Consider the following 26281-nt stretch of genomic DNA (forward strand, 5'->3'; position numbering starts at 1 on the left):
AGGAAAAACAGAGTAAAGTGAATGCCTCTTACAGCTGTCGCAATGGGAAAGTTGCAACATTTGCTTGTAGGAAAAGATGCAGAAGCACACAGAGTACCTGTTAGCGCGAGCGGAGCCAGACTTGGGCAGCATTTCAAGTGTTACAGACACAATCCTGAAGGCTATATGCAGAGCAGCATGACTTTTCCATGATGCTGGTTAAGAAGACGTGCCATTGCAAATTTTTTTTTTTTTTTTTTTTTTAAGGCTGCCTAAGTTTTCTTGGGCCTTTATAGAGCAGATGTAGCTTAGGAGTGTTGAGTGTGCTGGGGGACTGAGCTGAGGGAATGGCATCCTTGGCTGTGTTATAAACACGGCTTGTCCCTTGGCTCCCCTCGCTGCAGATCAGGTTTCTAGCTGAGAAATAAAGTTCTCTGAGGGGAAAAAAAGCCGTCCTTGGTCCCTTTGTTCTGCTTTCCCATGGCAGACTGTGCTGACTTGTATTGTTCCCTCTTTTGTCTGTAAAGTTATGAGCTCTCTGGCTCAGATGTAGTTACTCGTATAAACAGGGCTTGTGACAGAGCCATTATGGGCAAAAGCAGAACAGAGTTTATTCCACCAGAGATTCTGAATGTTGGGGAAAAATATTTGTTCAGATAGATTTTAGAAAGTTAAAACCTCGTGCAGAAGGATTGTCAAAGAGAAATTTTTCTGGGATAAACAGGGAAGGTTTTTTCTTCTAGTTATTATTTAATATTTCATGAAATGGAACAGAAGGTTGACATGAGTCTTCAGGGCTTTCCAGGCTGCCAGGCAAGGGCCTGGGTCATTCCTCTTTCTGTGGGGAGGCAAAGCCCTGTGGAACTCTCCAGGGAAATGAGCATTTCCCAACACCCATGGTGCTGCTTTAGCAAATGATCCCTCTGTCATGAACAACCCTTTCCCTGGAAAATTTATCCTCAGGCTCAGCTGGGATGATTATAGCTTCTAAGGGTACTAACAAATAGTGTTGGTTCTGGCTTTGTCTTAAGAAGGTTTCTATCACAATTAATCTTTGCCTACTCTCTATCCTTTCTTGTTTCTTGGAACATAGAGACCTTCCTATAAATATCTGTGAGTTTAAATATGAATTTCTATATGCACATATAGACCCAAGTGCACAAATGGACATTTTATCATATCATGTCATATCATGCTGCATCATATCATTTAATACAATGTTGTGTGTCTGCAGTGAGAAGACACATTTTTCTGTCCTGGTTAGTCAAAGTGAAGCATCAGAGGTTAATTTCTTTCTGTCTGAAATTTTCACGGAACAAGTTAGACATGACTTTACTGTGCCACGATAAACTTTGCATAGTATACCTTGTATAAAGGTAAAATACATTTTCCATGACTTAAACCTTTGTGGATCGGTGCTATGCTAAGGGCAATTAGATTTAACATCCCTGGAAGCTCCAAAGGCATTTTAAAGGACTCGCTCTTTTGTTCCAACTCTAGCACTCAAAAAGACTGAGACATTTTTGGAATAGGTTTTGATGGACTTATATGAAAATTTATATGACTAAGAATTGGATTTGTTCCTCTGGAATATTATGGATTATTTTTATGTGGGAATTACATAAGTGTGCAGAGCTGCATGCAGTTGGCTTAATGTAGCTAAAAATATATATTCTGATTTCCATTTGGAAAGGTAGCTGGATTTTTCCACCTTCCCCTCTCAGTGATGACTTTATGGTGTGTACGGGTTATAGATTACAGGAAAAATTGAAATGCATAGTAAAATCAAGGGGTTTAAAATGGATTAATATTTGATTGTATCTTTGAGAAGATGAATACTGATGTGTGTCCTTCTCCACTCCTGATTTTGAACTGCGGTGAAATCCCTTACAAATAAAAGTTATATCAGAGAGACCACCTGAATGTAAACAAAGACAGGAGTGGGCAGCGCATGAGGAAGCAGAAATCTTTGAGGCCTGGGGCAAAGGCTCATCCTGCTTTCATCCCATGGTTCATTTGCCTCTGGTGCAGCAGAAATCACAAGGACTACCCTCACAAGAGAAAACTTCACAGAGCAATCGGAGAGCACAAGTGAGAAACAACTGCTCTCAGTTACATTACTCAAAGACACTCCATCTCTTCCTGCTTCTTCATCCTTTACCTCTCTCTCTTTCTCTCTCTCCATATACATATACAGGAGAATTTATTTTGACACAGCAGTATCCAAAAAGTACTTCTTGGATAATGATTTTTTCCATCTGTATTTTTGATGAAAAGCCTCAGGAAGTGGAGACTGAACTCTCCTGTTACAAAAGAGAACACATTAGAAAACCTGATCCTTTTATTTTAAACTATTGGCTGTCCCACTTAACACCCAAATTTGGTACATTTTGCTTCACCTTCCACGTGGAGCAACACCAGGTTACAATACCCCAAAAGATTTTAGGAAGTGGAATTGTGGTTCTGTGGGCAGCTTTGCTGTTCCATTAGAAGGGTTTGTGTGATGACTGTACCAAGTGTTACTCTCTGAAGGGAAGAATGATGCAAATACACTGCAAGAGAGACGAGCAAAGAGTGTTCTTCTAAATTACCTGCGCATTTGTGACTCACCTAGTACAAATACAGTATAAAATTGCAGAGCTGACTGGACACTTCCATCAGGTTTTTAAATGTTGTGTGAGATGGAACATGTTTTATGACATAAAACCCAAATTCTGCTTTTGTTTTGCTTCTTCTGTATGTTTTCTAAAATGGACATGCCACTTTTGCTGTATAATCTTATCATATTTAGATTTGATTTAAATCCTGTCTTTTCTCAGCTGTGCTTGCTAATGGAATCATTCATGCTTTTTATACAGTTGATCTAATAATATTTTCCTCTCTGCTCTCTGGCATTATTTTTTACTTTGTAGGAAGCATGGCAAAACTGGCAATATAAATTGAGTCTGCATTTTAATGACATTGATGGTGATTTTTTCATGCATTTGGATAAGGTGGGGTTTTTTTCCTCTCTTTGTACCATGGTCATTCCAATATACTGGGCATGTGAATGACTGATTGATTTGCAGGATTCTCTAATAAGGAAGAAGACTTTTCTAATATTACTTTGCTGCTTGAGCTGCTCTGTTCATGCAGGCCATCAATACAATGTCCATGAGATATCTTCATTCTTCTGTTTTATAAGCAATGTACTCCAGTGACCTATGAACTTCTCTGTTGGAAGTCCCTGATCCCTCTTCAATACAACTAAAATGGTGTCTCCCACTGGAAAGCACTAGGAGATGGTAAATCAGTGACTTTCAGCACTTTCTGATAGGAGGATTTCTCAGATTTCAAATGAGGCTTGGTGAACAAACACTTCTCATTTAGTGACAACATATTTTTTTCTGGATACACTTAGAAAGAGAGCAAATTATGAAATTATGGACTGTAGCAATGACTGTCTCCTCTACATTTTATACCTGCACAATCCCCACGATGACTTTAGAGATGGTGGGGGAAGAGGCACAAGTGTGGCCCTTCAGAGTGAGTTTTCTTATTTTAGAGAGGGTCCAGGATGCCAAGTGCTACCTCAGGAGAGCAAAGCCCTTTACAGAGGCAGCAGATGCAGTTCAGCATTGCTCATTCTGTCGTGCTTCAACTCTGACCACGGAAGTGCGAGCTCTTGGGACAGAAAGTGCTCTGTTTACACTCAGAGCTTGGCATTTTTCCTAAGGGTACCAATTATAATGGTGTTTTTTGTGATATGGGCACACATCCATTATGAATTGGCTTGCACCCACCAACTCATTTTGTACAGGCCATGGAACATCCATCAGATGGCAATGATTCCCATTCGTGTGCAATGTTAAGGAAATCTAGATCATTACCAGCAGAATAATGAATTCCCTAGAATTGTTCCATTGTGCAATTATATGAAGTATGCTAAGAGAAAGGGCAGTTTCTCAATAAAGTACTCCTTTTTATTTTCCTAAACCACAGGAATGATAGATTATTAATCATGATTAATGCTCAGTTACAGTGAATTATAGTGGAGCAGTGCCTGGAAATCCCAGTCTGCTTGGTAAACTCATTTTCTTGCATAATAGGAAACTTACCTTGCATTTAAGAGAACCCAAACAGATGAAAGCAATGGAACCACCCTTTTCATATAATTAAAAGACAAATTTAATAGATACATACATTCTTAGTCTGACACTCTTGAACTTTTTTTGATACTGTGCAAGCATCATTGGAGAAATACAATTGCAAACATCTTAATTGTTCCCATATTTTGCTTTCTTCCTGAGAACCAAAGTCTTCTAGAGCTCAGCTGTAGCACTCAGCCTGAATCCTTAAGCAGCACTGGAGTTAAGGCAGAGTTGTGAATATTCTGGACATTTGGAAGATGTTTGTTGCTCTAGTTGATGATTTCTTGAGAGAATATGAATGATCAAAGTACTTTAGGAAGCAGAGGAAAGTCAAATGAGGTAATATACTATATTTCATCCCTATATTTGGGGATGTACATGGGATAATTCTTGCCAGCCCCACATCTAAGGGACTCATTGTACATGGAGAGTAAGGCACCAGAAGGACATTATGGAAGTGCTCATGGTCAGTCAGAGAACTTAATATCCTTTGAGATAACTGAACTTTAAATTTTGGAAGCCCCCAGAGGCTTTTCCAGTATTTATCAAACATCAATTCCCCTACAGTTTACATCCTAATCCGTATTGTGTTCTGAGAACAGAGTAAAAGGAGGTGAAAAGACATTTTTGTCTCAAGGATGAGACTGCTGGGTCATTTCCAAGAGGAGATCCTTAGAGAGCATCCCATGGTCCTTTCCTGTGGAAGGTAGCAGTGTAGCTCTCCGCTATTCTCTCTGTCTCTCTCTTCCCCCAGGCAATCTGTCAGTGCATTTCTGGTGCTGGGGAGAGGCGTCGTGTCGGAGCGCTGTTCCCGATTGCAAAACGGGAACTTCTATTTGTTGTTCTCAGGAGCTGGTTCCACGCGCTGACATCTCCCCGGGAGCACAGCTGAGTCCAACATGTTCCCAGCAGCCATCCACCCAAACGCCTCCCACTCCAGCACCCAGACCTTCCTTCCCAGTAAATAAAAAACACGGAGCCAGCCTCGAATTGTTCCAAGTGCTTCGGCTTCGCTGGAATGTCTGCCCATGTTCAGATCTGATAAATGGGTGTTTTTCTGCACCAGAAGTCAGTTTAGTGTGGGAATAGGATGGCTTTTCAAAGAGTTTCTGGAATAGTTAATGGGAAAGTCTGACTGACTTTCTTTGGGGTCAATATGTTTAAGTGTTCCTATGTGTCATGAAAGTACAAAGTTGCAATTAACAACTTTAAGACAGAAAACAAAGTTATCATAAGCTGCTGATTCTACTGTGTTGTATGAAATAACATGTTTTTCAAGGCTTCATTGCTCAAAAAGGTCTCAAAAAATCTACTTCCTTAAAGCAGGAAACTGAGCAGTGTGCCCATGCACACTTCAGGCAAGGAGACATTGCTGCATTATTTAAAACACCACCAACAGCAGCTCTCAATATTTCCTAGAGTGATTCCTTTCTTATTTCTGGGACATCCTGTCTAATCATGGCTATAATAATTCTGCCTTTGACCTTACCTGTGCCCTGTAATAGCCATGACCTCAGTATGCCAACCTATGGATTACAACACAAAAAAATAATCTTTTGAATAATGATTCCCGGGAAAAAAGTTGGAAAAAATTCCAACATTTGTCCCAAAAGCCCCCAGTCCAGTTCCACAGCTGAATGAGACTTCACTTGCCTGGCAAGGTCAATGTGTTTTTCTTTCAGACTCAGAACTGGAACAAGACATCCTGGCTTGAAAGGGAAAGTCCTCATCTCTGATTCCCTCACTGACAACATTTAGGGGTATGCCACCCTCTGGTTTCTCCTCTTGCGTTCCGTCCAGCCATTGCACATGAAATCTCCCATTTTGGAGACTGGCATCAAGAGCAAGGACTGCCAAGGTACATCTTTATTAGTGCTTCTCCAGGAACTGGTATGTGGAACAAGCTTCCCTCTTTTCTGAATCCTAAATGCCTTGGGTCAGAGTTCTTATTCATAAATACCCACATGCCAGTTTCTACCACAACCTGCGGTAGAAAGGACAGAATGATCCAAGCCTCTGTGGCCTGGTATGTAGAAGTGAGAGTTTAGCTTAGCTTTGGAAGATTTAAGTGTGAGAAGGCAAATTGAAGCATTAAAATTGCCCATCCTGGGGTGGGTGACCCAAACCAGTGCCTCCTGGATGGCAGTGGGTTGTGCTGTGGGGTTTGGGTCCTTCAGATCACTATAGCTCACAATGGGACAATGTAAGATAAGGAAATCTCTTCTATTCCCCACCAATGTCCTGGAAGAAGCAGAGAAGTGAGGTGTTCTGGGCTGCTTGCTGCATTGCTGAGGTTTGTTTTCTTCTGGTCACCAGGCTTTGTAAGACACCTGGAAAACGATTGCTAGTGGTTCTACTTCTGGATTTCTGATTTTTTTGAAAACATGAGTTTTACAGAAGGGGGATAAGGAAAGGATATACACATGATTTTTCCCCCCCATTAAATGTTTGTGTACCAGGACTCTGATTAATAAACAAGTGGCTTCAATTATTTTAGAAATGTTTAATATCCCAGTATCTTGCCCAGGATTCTCATTTGGGATTCCACAGGCACTTCTGCACTGAGATCAGTGGGGTTTTGGGGAGAAATTTTAGTACTTATACAAAGCAAGCACTGACTTTGGTGTTAGTCTATAAATACCTAATGTGAGCAAGGAATTCTGTATTTTCCTCTGTACGTAATACCTGTGTTCTGCACCCTCAGGCTGCTGAATTAACATGCTTTTGTTGTCATATGTGTAATGTGCAACATGTATTTCCTTTTTATTAATCAGACCTGCCACCAGGAAAGAGATAGAGGGAATTTGAAAGCACAGGATAGATACTGTCATTTGGTAATCTTTTGTGCAGAGGTGGAGATGCCTGTTTGCACTAGAATAGGTGGCAATATTCTGTTTCTTGCAAAAGTCTTACAAATGAAAATCAAGCAAAGGAGCTACTGGCTGTCTATGGGGTAATTCTTCTCTGAAAGTGTGCAGTCAATTCCTATTTAGGCTAATTACACTTAAGAAGCCCTTTCCTATAACTAATGAGCAATAGGCATAACCTGTTATTACATAACCATGGGCCAGCACATTAATACACTGTCCAATTGCAGTACCCTGTGAAAATGCTTCCTCAACGAAATTCACTGGAGATTTTCAGTGACATTTGCTGTAATTACCAGTAGCATGGTTTCTAATTCATTAATTTTTTTTTTCTACCTATACTGGGCATATAAGAGTGTTTTAAGAGATTGAATAAATAAATTTTTAATTATAAAATGATGCTGTATCATAAATTATTTATAATAACCAACAATATGTAATACATGTTTAGGTATGAATCCATTAGGAAGATGAACTAATATATATATCAGTCCTAAAATAACGTCCTAATTTGTTCTGTGTTTATGAATGGAAAAATCGGTGTTTAAAGCAATTAAAGCTTCATAAAAGCTTGGATTGACAGTGGGTAAAGCAGCGAGCACACTTGGCACTTAGGAATTCTGTTGTCATCTATGGCAGAGAAGACCCCTTTTCTTCCTTTATTGGTTTCAGCAGTTTGTGATATCATGCCAACATAGAGACCTCCAGGGAGGGAGCAACAAGATGCACATAGTCCTCATTGACAAAACCTCTGGTTATGATTAATATAAAAAAAAAACTCCTTTGTAATCTGTCGGGTAGTTTTGATGAATTTTGTCAATTATTTTCCTATCAGCGATAGCAGACTTCAGAGATCTCCATGGCCAGCTCCAGGCACTCGCCGGTCTCGTGGCAGGACTCAAAGAGGCTGCAATCAATGTCACAGTCACAGTTGCAGTCGTTGCTGCCGTGGTCTTCGTCGGAGGTCTGGTAATATCTATTGGATGGACAACAGGTATCTGTCAGCCAATGTTCACAGGTATCAGGCAGCATTATAAGAAAGTCCCAAAACTGGCAGAACAAGCAGGCCAGGATAAGTGTTGCGCATTCATCTAAGAGAGAGGAAAAGCAGGGAGATGTAAGAACACACGTGAGCTGGGATTGCCCAGGTTTAGGCCAGAAGTGAGGGGGTGGGCTAAAAATACATTGATGTTAACTAGTTCCATAGAGACAAGTGAAAAGTTTATTTTCTGTTTTAATTACTCTGTAAAAACAACAGCTGTATGACAAGAATTTGAGTGGAAATATTCTGCGGCAGTGAAAAGCAGAAGAACAAGGCCTTTAAACCAGATTTTATCTTCTCATGCCCAGACAGCAAGGAGGCTGAAGAGATACAAGAAGGTGGGAAGGGACACAGCCAGGAGAGCCGACCCCAGCTGGCTAGAGGGATAGTCCAGACCATATGGCATCAATATAAATTAGGCAGAAAACAAGCAGGGGTTTCTGCTCAGATAACTGACTGGGCATCAGTTGGTGAGTGGTGAGCAATTGCAATATGTATACCTTGTTTTGTATATTCTAGTTTTTTATTTATTTATAATATATATATTTTTTTCTTCCTCCCATGTAAAACCACTACATTGTCCTATTACACTGTATTTATCTCAACCCATGAGTTTTCTTCCTTTTACCCTTCTGTTAGCCCCATTCTGCAGTGGGGCAGTGAGTGAGGGGTTCTGTGGGGCTGAGGAAACCATGACACCAGCACAGGTGACACTGGAGATAATTTTCATTTTCACAAGAGTTTGCACTAAAAATGTTTAAAGACTACCAAGGACAGGGAGGGAGAGCAGGTCTGGAGAAGAGCATTCAGAGAGGGCAGTGTGTCTCAGCTCATGGTCCTCCCAACTCCCCACCAAACAGGGTTCTCATCTTTTCATTCACAAATGTCAGTTTTTCAAAGGACACAAAAGTTTGGAAAATAGATTATGTAGGATGTGTGTCTGGGGCCAGTGAATATTCCTGAAAACGTGGTCACCATGACTAAAACTATGTGCTATGTTTGTGCCCTCCCAAAATCAACTAATTAACTCCTCACCCCTGAGCCTCCAGCATCTGGGGAGGCTGCTTGGGTGCAGCAGGTGTGAGATTCCAATTGTGTGAATCCACTTGGAGCACAGACCCAGACCTTTCCTTTTATTTTTATTTTTTTTTTTTTTTTTTTTTTTTTGTTCCTTCTTGTTTTTGGAAAGGAAAAATGCCTTCAACAATATGAATGTCTTTTCATTGCTTCTTTCAGGAAAGCATATGGTTATAACCACATTTCTTGCCCTAGGATGACTAACTGTGAACTCATTCTACTGCATTGGTTCTGTTGTGGCATTTTCTAGCTCACGTAACATGAAGTTCACTGCCAGGAAGTTTCCAGAATTATGCTTTTTTTTTTTTAGAAAGCTTTCTTGATGAAAAAACAAAATTAAAAAAAATCATTCCAGCTTCTTTATTAAAAAGGCAAAGTAGCAAGAACAAATAGCATATGATTGAACTTCTTTCTAAATGGCATATCATCACCAATGTTATCAATTTTAATACTTATTTAAATATGTCAAGATCTATTTAGGTTCAGACAAGCACAACTAACTTCTAAGTCAATCCTGTCAAATAAGAATGACTAGATTTTGGTGATACTCAGTAAGTTCATGCTTATATTTTTTCCTAGCTAAATGAACTGAAATAATTATAAAATTGAAACAGCTAATAAGGTGACACTACTGTATTTAATTCTATGAAATTTACACTGTAAAAAATGTAATCATTTTATCCAGTAGTTCTTGGTGTAATTAAGACTATTCTTTTTAGTTCTCCTATGTTTATGAAATTTCTTTCCTATACATAGATGTGAGAGACAGAATTCAAAGTTATGTCTCAATTAAGGATTTGGCAATTTTTTTCTCAATCTCCAAAGATCCATTTTTTAATAACAGTTTTTTTCCCCTGAATATGTTAACCATAATGGTGCTTATGTATTCTGGAGAGAATAGATAGGATTCTTAGGGCTTCATCCAGGAAAGAGAGCATGCAAAAAGCACAAGATTTTAATAATAAAGTAATGTTTCAGCATAGACTCTGTGATGTGCAGTAAAGATGCTTTTAAATTCCCATCAGAGCACACACCATGAACTGTGATAATGGATGTAACACATTTCAAAAAATCTGCATGTGTGAGGCTTTTTGGTCCTGTTTTAAGTGGGGTAATGTATATAAATAATAGATATTAGCAATTAGACATCCATTCCTATGCATTCATTTATATATTTGAAAATAAATTAGCCACAAACTGCATAAAGGAAGATGCAATCTCTTGTTTTCCCCTCTGTTTTCCCTGCTGTTTGCCAAACGGCTTCACTGCGTTTATCTCAGTGAGAACAATGACCTCAGCTCTCCTTCTCTACATTACTAGATTAATTAGCACAAAAGAAGAATTTATAATAATTTTTCTAGCATGCCTAATCTCTAAGTTTTCCTGCTCTTGTTTGGAGGCATCTGCTCACACAGATGATGCTCTGAAAAACCCTGGTCCAAAGATTGCTGAAGCCTTTCTGGTCATCCTTGGTGAGACCTATGAGTGTTGTATTTGCTCTTGTCTGAGCCCTGGGAACAAAATAATCACCAGTTTCCTCATCTATTGCTCTGCCTTCAGAGGTTCTCTGAGCAAACAGGATTTGGCCTTGTGTATGTGGAATAAGCAGTAAGTTGTCAGAGTGGAGTGAGCTGAGTATGCAATGACAACCACAAATCTGTCTTCCTTTGGTTTTCTTGGCTTCTATCCAGCCCTTAACATTATTAATTAAGCACAGATTGGGGTTTTTTGTTGTTGTTGTTAATTTCCTTCACATTTAGCTTTTTTAAGGAGAATGAAATCTGTTATTTGCATCATATGGTACACACCTGTGTGCCAGAAGTGGCTGAGAGAGACCTCAAGCTCAAAAATAGGAAGTGTCAGGACAAGAGGACAAGTTCCCTAAATAAAATAAAGACTTCAGATCCTTCTCTGAAATTAAGCATATTCCAATAGGTGTATCATAGACATCCCTTTTTAAGGATCTGTGACACAATAGAGATGTTAATGATTCTTGGAGAACAGGGCACTTTATTGTGTTGATCTCTATTTAGAAATGCTTAATTTAGGAATTGTCAAATGATATTCACGACAGATCCCAGCTCCATTGGATATAACACACTAATCCATTATTGCAAAAGGCACTCAAAAGAAACTTCTGAAATACTTCACAGAGCCTTTTTTTAACATCCACTGGAATAACCAGGAATAGATTTATCTGATACTGACACTGGTGCCTCTGTGCAAACTCTCATTGCTAAAGTACAAATGCTCTGTGGCACAATAAGCTCTAAGCTCCTCTTCTATGACTTTAGTATCACTGACAATTTAAGATAATCTTCTAGAAATTCTCATCTATCACACAAATATCTGCAGGGCAACTTAACATTGCTTTTGGCGATGTTCTTGAACCTCCTGTTCAACATTTAATTTTGAGTTGGTTATACATAGTTCTTTTGCAGTGGGCATTATTTAGAAATCAGCTCAAATGTGATCTGTTTTATAAAACATACCGTCACTGTCTCTCTGATGTACTGATGCATCATCTTCAATGTAAGAGAATTCTCTGCATTTCTCCAGGGAAGCAATGGATGATCTGCTTGCATCTGACAATTTCTTCTCATTTTTGGTACCCTTTGATGAAGCGTCTGTGATGCTGAATTCTGCGACAGGACTCATAACAATACCTTTCATAGGCTTTTCATCTGTGTGTTTTTCATTTGTAAGCTGGTTATCTGGTGGGATTAGGAAAAAAAAGACTGTGATACCAAGGCAGAGATCTGAGAGAATAACATATGCAGAATTTTCAAACCTACAGTTGTTTACTTCCAAGGCCTAACCCTTCTCACCTAATGATTCCAGTCTCTTTACAGAGGTTTATTCATAGTAAAGGTATTTGTGAACTTGCCTTCTAAGGTTTTCTTTTAAACCCAGAGGACTTAGAGGCTAAGTAATAATTCACTTCCAGTGGGTGGGATCAGGTTTGGAAAGAAAACAGAACTATTGCCTCGGTTGACATCTATTTAGACTTGGATATCCTAACTTCAATTTCTGACTTAAAAGAAGGCAAAACAATTATCTTGTTATTTTTCAGCTGCAGCTTCGTTTCCCTAAATTAACAGCCAACAATGTGCACGTGGGCAGTACCTGGATGCAGATGTGCCAGCTCACCGTGGCTCATAATCCTGTAGCAAAGACAGCCAGATGGTCTCTGTTTAGCATCCAGATTCCTTATTTCATAACTTCATCCCCACTTGCGTTGTTGGCCTGGAAGTCAACTAGGAGATGGGATACTTCACATGCTGTCAGCGTGCCAGAGAGGCAGCTCAAAAACCAGAGGGAGAGCTTAAAATTAAGCCCCAACTAGGGGAAAGGTTAAGAAGAGTTCTGAGTTCAATTTATTCTTGAAGAACTCCTCAGGCACAGATAAACATGGGTTGATATATAGTTTCACTCGATCTCTGAAGTGATCAAGTGGCCAAGAAACACAGTCATTCTCTCCATGGCGGGGATGATAAAACCTCATCAGTTCTTATCTACAGCTGATTAACTCCTGCACCTCACATCAAGCACAGCCTCACTTTTTATCTCACTTAAATCTTGTGATATGCTTGCTCTTGAGCTATATACAGAAAATCAATCTTTACAAACACCTCAGTTTTGCAAATGCTGCTTTCTGAGAGGAACAGTAAGTGCTCTGAAGTGGCTCAACTGCGCTTGTCTGCAAGGAGTCTGAAGAGAGGCCCTGCATATCTCTTGGTTTTTAGGTATCTTTGACTTCTGACCCATGTTAAAGAAAAGCCAAGGAAAGGCTGACAGAGAGTGAAACCTTGATGAGACTGCAGCTGTTCCCCCAGAATCCTTGCAGAGAGAGGAGGAAATGTGGATGGGATGGATGGATTGCAGGTAAGTGAAAAACCAGTGCAACCATGAAGCTTGAAGAGGGGGGAAGCAAGGATCTGAGAGATAAGTAAAGTTGTTTTGTAAGTCCAAAAGACACAAGCCCAACCTGTTAGCCAGGTGCCAATATCACAAATGGGGCCTGTTTGTTCACACTGAGAGCTACACCCAGCCTTAACCTTTGGATACACACAGACCAAATCAAAAGGCTTAGGCAAGAATAACTATTATTTTCCACTTTCAAAATCTGCTCAAAAATGTAAAATAGATATGTTTTAATTCATGATATATTTGTTGAGTTTCCCAATTCTGCAACAAAACAATGGCCCACAGAATGCATTTAAGCATTCAAGAAGTGAGACTGAAAAAAAAGTCTGACAGAAGTAATCAGTAAATGCCAGACTGACATTTACTGTATCCACCGACTTCTACTATTCATACTTGGAGTCAATTTTTATTCTTGAAGTGCTGTTGAAGAGAAATCAAAACCAGAAATAGAAAGGCATAGACATAACCTGAATTTTTCAATACAGCACCATCAAACAAAAGGGTAACAAAAGCTGTCACTCAGGGACTCTTCTGTTTGTTAAAGCATACTACATCTTGGAAAATACAGTACATTTTAGTGTCAGACTCTTAGTTTGAAAAGCTCCCTTTCAGTAATGTTATACTTGTCTTGTACAGCTAGATCAAGTCTTCACGCAATCACTGTAACAAGCAACTTGCTATGACAAGCGAGATCCTTGCTTCCAGAAAACACTGCAGGAGAGGCTAAAGCAGTGTACAATTATAGGTCTCCATTTCATTTTTATGCAATTACCTTCAGTTCAGCTGTGGGTCCATCTACATTATGTCTTTTATCAATTTAATGTTTGCACAAAGTGTCTGAAGAAATAAAGATTGTGCTAGACCAGCAGAAAAAAAAAGGTGGTTAGCACTTTTTTTTTTCCTATTATAGTTTGTTGGTGGATGGAACAGTAGTAGGTTGAGAGTTTGGAACAAATAGATGTAGCCAAATAGGCTTTAAAAATATATTACATACCACTCATAGTAGTTATGATTACTGTTAAATGAGAATATAAAAAAATCCCAAATTACAATTAGAAATGGGAAGAGGGTCAAACTTTGCAACTCTCTTTTAAGAGCCTGCGCTCAGCTTCAAATGTCCACATATGCCTGTGTTTTTAATGTATAGAAATCAACCAATGAAGTGAACTTAAAGGGAAAAATAAGTGTATCATGATGAAGAAATCTCAGATTATTCAGTGTTAGACTGTTAGGCAGAGGCTGCTAAAGGTACACCCCCACAATGTGCCATTTTTAAATAGTATGAAGTAGCAACTTTCTTCCTCACATGGGGAAGCTGGGACTCGCCTTGGCTGTTGCAGTAGAAGACTGGGATTGTTCACCCATGTTTGTATTAAAGATAGTCTCAATACTCACATGGAATTTATTTTTTCTTTTTGGAGTTGGGCGATTCAGATGGCTGACTACAAGTGTCTAAATTCATGGAAGCACAAAGTAAATCACTTACTTTCCACTGATGCCAGATCCCTCTGGTTAATGGGGAGGAGCAGTGAGACCAAGACTGGCATTTGCAGTATGCCCCCTGACCTCTATTTCTCTTCTCTGGCTTTAGGCACAAACCAGCATCTTGCAGCCCTGGAGAAGAGGGGTGTGCAGTTTCCCTGCATGCTTCTGAAATTAGATTTAGTATAGAGGTATACGAGGGCTCTAAGTCTATTTTTGATAAGGGACAGAGGGTTTAAGAGGAGCTCTGTTCTGCTTAACAGGGACTGCAGCAATGCAGGTAATCCAAGCAGCTCTTGGAGCATCTGTTTAGGAGGAGACTCCACTGAAAGAGAATTGATCTCTGACCCTCCTAGGGCTCAACCACCTCTTACAAGCAAAGGACAAGGGAGCCTGTGGCTCTGCTCAATGCTGGCATTTATTCCAAATCCATCCTGGCAGTGGCCCTTTATCTCACGCCCCTGTAGCAAGGAGTCCCAAGGGTTAATGCTAAACTGTGTGGAAAACTGTAGCAGTTTAGGACCTGTAACTTTTTAATTTTCCCCTGAGGCATGTTGGTGTGTGAGTGCAGCATTCATTATCCCCTGCCCTGCTGTCGCTACCTGTCTGTTTAATGTAGCACATGCTCATCACTGCAAGAGCTGTGTGCCATGTCCATTCAGTCCCCAGGTGACACAGGCAGAGCTGCATCAGACCTGATGGATGAAAACTTGTACGTATGAAGGCTTGATCTGACCATGCTTGGTGCTCATAGAACCATGAAACCCAAACCTCAGGGTTTGACAGCAGTGCTTCAAAAAGGCCAAAGAAAAACAAAACACTTTTTCTTGATCATTTAAAGGATATAATAGTCTGCCAGGGAGGGAGCATCTCTGCATGAATGGGGACAGCATCTTACCTGGATGGTCCTCGCTGCTCGATGTCACCCCAGGGAGGGCCAGTAGAGGCAGGGAGCTGGTGCGACGGTCTTGGTGGAGAGAAGAAAACAAAATTGAAGAGGGATAAGTGTCAAATGAATGTGGTTTGGCACAGCTATCACCCTCAGCCATTTAGTGACAGTCATTGACTTCAGGAGTTGTTGGTCTGAGGTCAAACAGAAGCAAATCTGCTTCCTTGCTGAGGGAGGTTACATGTCATGGTGCGCTGTTTGTGTCACCCTCTGTCTTGTTTCAGGAAAGGAAGCAAAAAATAAACTGGCAAGACAGAAAGTTTCAGCCAAGAAGAGGTGTAGAAGATCACAGCAAACACAGCAATTCAGGTAGGTACAGAAAATTTGAGAGCTGGGAGGTCTGAGATGAAATGTGGGACATCATCCATGCCCAAATACCTCAGAAACCTTAAATAAGGATCCCAAATCATGAGTTAAGGAGGAGAGGGGAAATTGAAGCCCAAACTCCAAGCTTCATGGCTTGTCAGTCTTGGTAGACAAGATGCCCAAGGTCCATGTGGTGGCAAGCCCAGGTCCCCACATGGAGCAATGCTGAGCTCCTCCACCTCAGATGCGCCTGCCAGGCTGTTCACTCCATGCCTGAGGCTTGGAGGCTTAAATCTCCTTTCCTGCTCTCTCCAAGTGTCAGGGAGGCAAAGCAGGAGGAGGTGTGGGACTGTCCCAGCAGCGAGTGCAGCAGATGGAGCAAACTCCATGGGAGCTGCTGTTGCCCACATGGAGAGGCCGGAGGGAGCGCGGGCGCCGTGGCCCATCAGAGGGGAGCTGCTCCAGACCCATATATCACAGGGCCTTTCAGAGATTCGTGCCCATTACATTTTGCTGAGCTTAGGCAGAAGGATGCAGGGGATTTGGAGACTGTTTATTTTTGTCATGAGGAAACAGGAAATAGTACACAAGGCTATAAATATATCCCGGGCTTCAGATGACATCATGAACTCATGCAAGTGCTTCACTACTGATTTACGATGATGGACTGGTAATTCACAGGAGCTTTGGGTTTACTTTATTTTGCTGTTGCAGTAACAAAGCTAATGGTGCAATCCCGGGAGGGGGTATTTTATCAGTAGTGAATTTTTGACCTCATTGCATACATTGTAACTTCATGAATTAGTGACCCAGCTAACTGTAAAACCTTCTATAGGCTTATTGTAAATATATCACAGGACTGGCAAAAACTTTTGGCCCAGATCCTAAGCTCTGACAGGCATGTGTTGATGGACTGCATAGCAAGCACTTCCACTAATATTTCTCACTAATTATGCCATATATTAAGAAAAAATGAATGAAGCCAATGTTTATATGCCGCTTTAACTGCTTTTCATATAAGAAAGCAACACAATCCCTAATAAATTTTCACCTTCAACATTTCTATTCATTATAATTTTTACCATGATGAATGAAGTTAGAACTGGAGAGGGAGGGGGTTCATCTTGAAATCTGTTCAGTGAATGACTGAATTTACTTCCCTTCCCCAACTTGTGTCGAGGAAGGAGGGAACAGATGGACACAGGAAGAAGAGGGAGGCGAGTGCGGAACGAAGGAGATGGGTGAGGAACAGATGGAGTCAGGAGAAAGTGAAGAGGAGAGTCAGCAAGGATGATAGAAAAGTTTTCCACTTGACCTTGAGTTGAAATGAAGATCTGCATGCAGCATGGGGCAGCTAGCTTTTTGGGTTGCATCCTTTTTCCTCTCCATGGCACTTAGCTATAGGGTCTTGTGGGCCATCCCAGCAGCTCAGTGCATCCCAGGGGACCTGCAGAGCCAGGAGCTGGATTTTCCCTAGGGATCACCTGCTGCAGAAGGGCACCTGCACTGTGTTCAAGTCCTGTAATGGTAATGGCAGGGGAGAACTGTCTGCCAACACAGGAACAAAAATGGGCTGGGATGTTGTCATTCTCCCAGGCATCCTAGCCAAGCCAGAAATTGGAGTTTATAATTTTGAAGAAGTGTACTACACCCAGTTTGTTAGGATCCAATAGCCAAAATACTCAGAGTAATTTATGATTTTACCTGCTTGAAGCAAGACATTTGAGATGGCCTGATTTTCAGAATATGCTGAGCATCTGTGTTTTGATGTGTATTGAATTATATATCCCAAATCACTAGTAAGTCCGGGAAAATCTTGATTGTATTCTTAATTCGGTTAAATTGCCTGCACATACTCCACTGGTTCTGGCTTTGCTAGCTAAAGAATGGAAGAGGTGAAAGCTAAATATTGGCCATGTGTGTAATTCCCTTTGAAGAAAATGGGAGCCATGTGCACTCACCTAACTGCAATGTTTGGCCCCAAGTATGATTTCACAGCTGGGCCCTAACTTCAGGAATGCCAAAGCACTAAATGACTCAATTGGAGTAATCTGATCAATGCTGTATTTTCGCTGTGGATTTAAATTGCACACACAGCAAGAGCAGAGTTGGTTTTCTTCTCTCTCAAAATCACTTTTCTCTGCAGACTTGATAGCATAAATATGAAGTATTGCTCTCATCACAGAAATAAGTGAAATGGCAGAAAACGTATGTCAAATGAAATGCACAACATTACGTCCTTTTTACTTTTTGGAGGCTGTTTAAGAAAACGGCTTCATTAATTTTGACTGAATAAAAGGTTCCTTTAAGGGATTTCAATAGGTGACATGAAAAATGTTAATACGAATGATCAAGACAATGGAGGTTAAAACTGTTTTGAAAATATGTTTCTTTTATAGATCTCGGCTGTTGGAAGAGTTACAGAATAAATATATGGTAGTGCTGACATTCAGTGCTGTTTCATCTTAGCAAAGAGTTTTTAATAAAGAAAATTCTTTTCAAGGAATGCTTTCTGCAGCCAGTCTTCAAAAAGAGGTTCCCCCCCCCTCCCAGTTTAATAAAATTAAAGTAATTTATGTCATATTGATATGTCGATATGTTTTTCAATAAACTTTTTCACAGAGATTTTTTTAAAAATTCTCTTCACTTTAAAAATTATAATTATATGTCTTCCTCCCACTTTGAAAATGGCACAAGGTGCTCATTTGCTGAGCTCTACTGTTCAAATCTTCACTGAGAATAGAAATGTCATGACTCAGTTAACAATGCTTTATTATTCACATTGATCTTTTTTTATAGTGTTCTTTATCTCAAAAACATTGTAAATCAGATATCTTCCTCCCACTCTTTTGTTCATTTGCAAATTTTTATTATTCTAGTTTAAAAAAGCAATGGAGTGTCAAGAGTCAGTGTATATTGTTTATGTTCTTTTTTGCTTTAAAATTACTTTTAACTATAAAAAGTAAGATGTATAGCAGGGGAAAAATAAGCTGCATTTAAAGATGCTTAAAAAAGAATTGAAGGGATCAGTGTCAATTTTATGCTGTTCTCTTACACCTTGCAGTTGTAACGACTTTGCAAGAAGGGGGACTGAGCAATTTATGAAAAGGTTTTTATGTGCTCAGTCCTTGTTGCATCAGACATCATCATCTGTGTTAAAGGCTGGACATAATTCATGCCCTAAGTGACCACAACAGCAAAATTCCCAGTGTGTTCACTGGCTGGGCCTGCCCAGAGCCCTTCCTGTCCATCGCTCCCTGTCACAGCCTGGTGCGAGGCCCTCAGGAGCCCTCAGGTTATGAGCACCAGGATCAGTCACTGAATTGTCACAGGAACCTCACAGCTTTGGTACCAGTGCTAACTGCAGCAGAAACACAACAGTAATTGATCAACAGACGAGGCAACCCTGAAACCCACGGGGCTGGATGTGGGATACAGCTGAGCACCTTTCAGGAGAGCCTTATTGGAGCCTTCAGGTCCTGTTTGTAGATCAGCTCTCCCAAATTCCTCTTCAGCCACTGTTTTCTTTCCCTGTCATGTTTTTCTTTAGGTCCATATTTCTGTCCTGGCAGTTGTGACTTTTTGAATGGCTTCCATGAGATAAATCTATTACAGGAATTGGGGGTAGTCCAGGGAGCAGCAGGATCTCGTGGTATTTCACATGCTTCTTGCTGCTAGGTAATTTTTTTATCATCCTTTCCCAGTTTTGAATTTTATGATCAGAGCATCCTGGCACCCTGTTGCTATTCCAGCAGGTCTTGAAAGAGATCATCCTCTCTGGGAGTCACTGAGATGGAGTGGCTATACTTGAAGCTGTATTTAAGCCCCAGACTGGATTTTTTTGGGGGGTCTTATTGAATTATAGAGTGGTTTGGGTTGGAAGGGACTGAAAGATCATCTAGTTCAAACCACCCACCATGAGCAGGGACACTTTCCACTAGACCAGGTTGCTCCAAGCCCTGTGTAAAGTGGCCTTGAACACTCCAGGGATGGGGAGGACCTTGTAGGTATGTGGTGGCCCTATTATAGGAAACAGCCCTAAAAAGTGTTGTAAATGAAGATAAAGTCTGCTTTCCAAATTCCTTTGTTTCTTTCTTTTTGTTTAAAACTGCACTCTGCTGACATTTGCTAAAAGAGATAATTAAAAAATTCAGAACAAGTCACAAACTGAACCTGAACTGAAATCACACAGCCCTGTCCTTCCCCCTCCAAGTGGAGGGCTTGACAATGTTTGTTTTTATTAAAGTCAGTAGGTCACCCCAGTCACCATGTGTCTGTGCCAGTCCCTGTCCTCTTCCCCAGGCTGGGATTTGGGATGCACAGCATCACACAGAGCCCCTGAGGCCACCCTCTGATGGGGCTGCCTGCACACCCCTCATGGACCTCTTCTTGTTTTGCAGGGCTGACTCAAACCTCTCAAATCCTCTTTATTCCTCACTGCACAGAGTGAAACTGGAAGGTTTGATGCATTGTCCCATTTGAATTGACCGTACTGTTTTGAAAGCAGAGAATTAAGAAACTTTTATGTTGTTGTTGTTGCCTTGATGTCACTGCTGCATTAATTCACTCTTCCTTCCTCTCATGGTTAATGACTCACCCCACAATGAGGTTAAGGTTGGCTGCCAATATGACCAAATTTCAGAAACAAAATCCTAACCTGAGCTGAGTAGCCAGAAGTGGACAGGGCTTTACTTAATACACAGGCACAGTAACTAAAGGCAGGTGTCACCCATGTTCATCCTTGTGGAATTACTCACTTTTTAGCTGAGGAAATTTATAGGTAATATAAACCAGAAAATGCTGAGTTTATTACAAAAGATTTTTTTTCCATGTAAAACTCTGTGTCATTAAATTTGGAAAGCACTTAAAATTCTCAGTTTTATTTTTGGTAATCACTATGTATTGAAAAGTGAAAATATCAGAGGGATCTCTAGGCAGAATTTGTGAACTTTCCAATGAAAAGACGGCACAGTGTCTTCCTTTCGTATCCCAAGGTCCTTGACAACTGTGCTGCTTTCTGAATGACACAGAAGTTGTGTGCCAAGAGTTTGTTCCCCAGGCAGGCATTACACACAGTTATGGTCACAAAGATATCCTTGCACAGCATTAATGCCAGAGCTGCTCTGAGACTGTCAGCATTTTCATTTGGTGGGGGGAAACACCAACAAACCCACATATATTAACACCATCAAACCCATACATATTCTTAAAATAAATCCAAATATTTAAATGCTGTGAAATAGAGCTGCAAATCACAGAAGATGCAGCATTTCTCACAGGTAGTCCTTAGAGCTCTACTGGTGGTAAATTGACACATGATAATATATGACTACAACCCTCCACGTCTTCTGATAAGGTATAAAAGTTTTCTTTGATTTGAACCCAATGGTGAGTGGCAATCTGTGAGAGTCTTATGTCTTCTATGAGACTTTTCCAGCAAACACTTCCATTTGTTTCCCTCTTGCCTGCATGCTGTGCTGGAACACAACTGGGAGCTGGACTTGCGCACTGTAATAAACATTATTAATCTTATTGCCATCTGAGCACCTCCCCAGGTGTTGCAGAACAGGCTGTGCTGGACCGTGCTGGAAAACTACTTATTTATCTTTGCAAGGGCTTGATCCTGTACCACCAGATGTCAAAGAAAACAGTTCCAGGGAGCTCAGATCAGGCTCCAAACCAGCCTCCAGTATGGTGGCCATCTCTGGGTTTCCTTGCTCTTTTCCTCAGAAAAAGGCACAGACAAAGCAATCAGCAATATCTGAAGCTGAAGATGTATCATACTGTGCATCTTTTCACAAATCCTTTTTTCCCCCTGCACCAAAGATGCAGAACATCTATTCTGGGGGCAGACAGATGACATCCACTGTTACTTATGTATGTAATAAGTACTCTTAGAATGGTGTAGTCTTGCAGGCTCTGGCAAAGGCAGGCATGGTAAGTGTTCTGCTCACAGCACTAAACACCCTTCTCTCACTGTGCAGTGGAAGAATGTGTTTAAACTCGCAGTCTATCACTATTCCTGGATAGTGTAGGAGAGTCAGGAACACTCAAGATGTCTTTTCCTGTGTATATTAACTTGTTCTGAAGAAAATAGTGTTCTTAGAAAACACGACTCTTATGGCAGAAGAAAGTTTCCTTCATCATTGTGCTACAAAGGTTTCCGAACAGCTGCTTGTTCCTTTGGGTGCATGAAATATGAGGTTCAGCCTGCTGAGAAGTGCAAACACGTAATTTCTTCTCACCGTGGCACCTTCGCTGCGGTCATTTCCACCTGGCTTTGTGATGCTGGCAAGTGCAGCAGTAGCACAATGTCTGCCTTGTGTGAGCTCTTGGAGGAGAGCTGTAGAGCTGCACAGCCCCAGGGAAATGCCAGTCTCCCTAAGTCTGTCTGTTTGTCCTGCTTCGCCGGGAGCCGCGTTCACAAGGAGTTTTGTTATTCTAATGTGGGCAGTGAACACCAGAGTTTCAGGTGTTGCTGGACGGTAGCACAGCTCCCACCTGTCTGTGCACAAGAGGTGAAGGTTGGGCAACCTTCAGCAGGCTGGGCTTGCCAAGGCCGCAGGAGTGGCACCCCTTGTCCATCCTCCTCAGGGACAGGTGAGAGCCCACTGCTCTCCCTAACACGCTCTGACATCAAAACCATCACTGAAGTTTTGCACAAGGCTCAGGTGTACAACCCCATCCAAACAAGGAGGCCACAGCCCAGGCCCTGAGAGGAAGAAGTGGGTGTCAAAGAAATGGAAGAGGTTCCACTATTTTAACACAGATTAGGCAAAATCTAACCCCCATTAATCCTTCATAGCAGGGCCACTGGTTTGTTCTTTTTCAATCTGTTCTGTATTCAAAGCAAGCACAGTTTTTTCTGTCGCTATACTGCTATTGTTAACAACTATAAATGTATTAAAAACACAGGGGCATTTTAGTATGTGTATTGTGCATAAGAAATATTGTTACATGACAAGCTCCAATTGGCAAGTGAAAAGAGGTTTTATTGAAGGAAATAGCAGTAGCAAACAGTGAACTATGCAGAATAATGGTAATTGTTCCTTTAACATTGGCAGCGCGCGTTCACTTAATATGACTGCTCCTCTGTCTCTGCCTCATCCAGACCCAGAGGACCTGTTAGACAAGCAGGCAGCCACCTCTCTCTGGGATCAAGCTGTCAATGCAAACTTGCTTTCTTTCTATTTCTCCGAGCTAAGCTATACCCCCAGAGCTCCCGAAGCTTTTCCTGAGTGAAAGCTTTAAAAAAGCTCCATTCTAAATTACATCACACGAGCTGTTCTCTTCAGACTGACAGAACAAAAGCAGGAGAGGGGGGGAAAATGCCAAAAGTACCATCTGAATGACTTGAGTTGCACAGGATGCTCCTCGTGCTTTATCAGAGCAGGCAAACATCTTGACCTTGCCCACCAAAGCCTTGAGTAGCAGAGAAAGTTTGCCTCATGTGTGCTTCCAGTACAAATAGAATCATAGAATGGTTTGGGTTGAAGGGGACCTTAAGGATCATACTATTCCAAGCCCTCTGCCATGGGCAGGGACACCCTCCAACAGATGAGGTTCCATCCAGCCTGGTCTTGAACATTTCCAGGGATGGGGCATCCACAGCTTCTTGCTGTCTTCACAGTAAAACATCTCTTTCTAATATCGAGTCTAAACCTACTCTTCTTCAGATTTAAGCCTTTCCCCCTTATCTACCTCTTCATGCCTTTGTCAAAAGCCCCCTCCCAGCTCTCTTATAGGCCCTCATGAGGTATTGAATCCATTGGGTGTAGGTTTGTTGATTGCAACAATGAGGTTTTGGGTGTCCATTCCTAATAGGACCAAGGTGCTTTCTAAAATTTTTGGATGATGTGGTTTCTAACACAGCCAGCTCATTGCTACTGGAAGAGCCCATCCTGTGGGTGCTGCCCAGCCTGGTGTACTCATCCTTTAATCAGCAACACCCCAATTAATGGTCATGGTGAGCACTGCTGAGGGCCATGGTGAGCACTGCCACTGCCAAAATCTGAAAGGTCTCTTGAGTTGGCTCCATCTGGGATGCTCCAAATGACATTTTCAGAAGTAATTGGAGCAGATAAGCATTACCCACTTCTGGAGTGACTGGGTAGAAAGCAGATAAATTGGCATATCTCCCCATTCTAAAGGCTTTCAGATGGTGTTAATCGGTATGAGAAGCCTCAGTTAGGAAAACATCCTCAGCTGGGAGGGGAGGGGGCCACAGGCCTTGCATCTCCTTTAGCAGATAAATAGAGGAAAGAGGGCAAACAACATCGTGGCAGTTCTCCAGGTAATGTGAAAAATTAGTAGCCCTGGAGAGGAGGCAGCTTAAGGGTTGCCTGATACCAAAGTAATCAAGTGAGATCCTGCAAGTGGGATTAAGCAGCATTTTTGTGGTTCCTAAGCTAACTCTTTTGAGGTTCTTACTCAATTTTCATAAGAGAATGGTGGTGAGCTTATGAGCTCATTCTCATGCTCTAAAGCTTTTAGGCCTCTGCACAGCATTTTTGTGTTTGTACTGCTGTTTTGAGTAAGCTTAAAAATGTTTCTCTAGCATCATTAACATAAAAAATAATCTCAATTTAAAGATGGGCTGAAAGCTGAAACAATGAAAAATATTAAGGAAAAAGTGTTGCTTCCATTCCCCAATGGAACTAGACTTATTGAGCTAATTTTTTTCATGGAAGGTGCTACTTCAGTACCTGAAATGATGCTCTACTTTAAGAGCTGAGAAGGTGAGGGGTTTACCTGAGTGTCTAAGGCGCTGCCCAGTTTGAAAAAATAATAGAAAAAGAAAGTTTCACTAAGCAGGAGAAGCTTCTCAGCTGGTGATATGCCTTTGTTATCTACGTGGGTGTTTTGTGAACACCTGTAGCTGTAGTGTTTTCAGAGGAGAGAAAAGTCAAGCTATGTCCCCTAATTAACTTCACAAGTATGATAAAAAATAATTCCTAATAGAAGTTGAGAGATACCCCTTCCCTTTAGTTCATGTCCTGTGGCCTCTCACTGAGATGATCTTGGATGTGTTTTCCAACCAAAGTGATTCTATAATTCTGTGTTTTCCCCAGGGAATACAGCCATTTTCAGGCAGTTGACACAACTTGTCTTACCCAAAGGGGCAGAGACTGCTTGGGGATCCTGATTCACTGATGCAGCATTGAACCCCGGGATTCTGAGTGAGTAGTTTGTCTTTTGCTGTCTTGTTTTTTTGGTAGCCCATGTTTGAGTTTTCTTTATGCACCTGACCAGTGAAATGAATCTGCCTCAATGCATGAGGGACCATCCTGATGTCCATTAAAAATTATGGAAATGTTTGGCTCAAGGGCAAACTATAGCAAGTGTTGTATCTGATACCTGCACCAAAATGAAAATCTTAATTATGTAAAACCTTCATTAACCACTGGTACTGAGCAGTATGCTTTGTCTCATCTCTGCTGGTATACAGATAAAGATGCTGGACTTTTGAAGGTTGTGGAATAAGTTATTAAACATAACCCTAGTCTAGTTTTCTGAACCATGGGTTCAGGATATTTTGAAAGTTCAGGTTTAGTTCACTCATCTTTATTTCTCTGTTTCAGCATAGCAATGCTTCCTATCTTTTTAGTTATTCTAGGCTTTTGCATTGCCTTTCACCACCATGACCTCTGAGAATCTCAAAATCTTTAACTGGCAAAGTTGAGAACTTGGTGATGCCTGTAGCACTGTGCCTTTCTCCTCTGTTTGGAGGGGAAGATTTAGTTCTCATCTAAATGACTGAATGCTCGGGAGGCACTGGGATCCTGATGGGTGTGGGATTTTGGGCCACACAGAGGCCACAAAAATAATGTTTTGCAGTTTCTTTGGTAAATCTTGATCTGAATACAAATTGTGCCTCAAGTTGTGCTTCTAATAGTGCTAATCAGTAGCTTGCCTTGCTGTAAAATGAGGAAAATGTTATCTGGAAATAACTTTCAGATAACAGGCAGGGTGCCATATTCCCAGAGTCAATTCCAGCATAGCTGGACAGCAGGGAAGCTTCTTGTGGCCTGGGGACAAGCGTGCTTGTAGGGAAGGGCTTGTGAGTCTCTGACACTTTGCCTCAAGCAAGAGATGGAGTCCCTGGGGAGCTGTGTGTCTGAGGAGGGATTAATTTGCTTCTGCCACCATGCAGACCACACTGCCCTCTGCTCCCTGCTTGATTCACAGCCTGGGCTGCTCTGTCTGCCTTCAGCCTTTTTGGGGGTGGACTCAGGGAATGGCTTATTCCCATCTGGATTGAGGTCCAGAAAATGTACTCTGAAATCTGTAGATATCATTTCTCTCTTTTATTCTCCAAGAATGTGTAAGACAAGATTTATCTTGTCTTTGAGCTTGCTAAAAAGGGAACAGAAATTCATGTCTTTTTCCATGTGTTTATTTTGAGTCACGACTCTTCTGGGAAGGGTGATTTGTTTGTCTTTCCATGACAAATGACAATGGTTTAAGTTGCATCTCTGCCAGCCTCTTTCTAAGTGGTTTCAAGTAGTTTACTTACAGGGAT

The 26281-nt window shown here is 41.2% G+C and overlaps 1 protein-coding gene across 1 annotated transcript in view; it reads right to left on the reverse strand.

The window, feature by feature from the left end:
* Positions 1-7807: 7807 nt before the first annotated feature.
* The window catches only part of MDFIC2 (MyoD family inhibitor domain containing 2), a 41228-nt gene continuing 22754 nt past the window's right edge, over positions 7808-26281 (reverse strand). Inside the window, exons 2-4 of the mRNA XM_058813136.1 lie at positions 15403-15471; positions 11588-11809; positions 7808-8067 (exon numbers count right to left, since the gene is read on the reverse strand). Of these exons, the coding sequence (XP_058669119.1) occupies positions 7808-8067; positions 11588-11809; positions 15403-15471 (551 nt within the window). The remainder of the gene's footprint in view (positions 8068-11587; positions 11810-15402; positions 15472-26281) is intronic.

Source organism: Ammospiza caudacuta, chromosome 12 (assembly GCF_027887145.1).
Source record: "Ammospiza caudacuta isolate bAmmCau1 chromosome 12, bAmmCau1.pri, whole genome shotgun sequence".
In the NCBI taxonomy this organism is placed as follows: Eukaryota; Metazoa; Chordata; class Aves; order Passeriformes; family Passerellidae; genus Ammospiza; species Ammospiza caudacuta.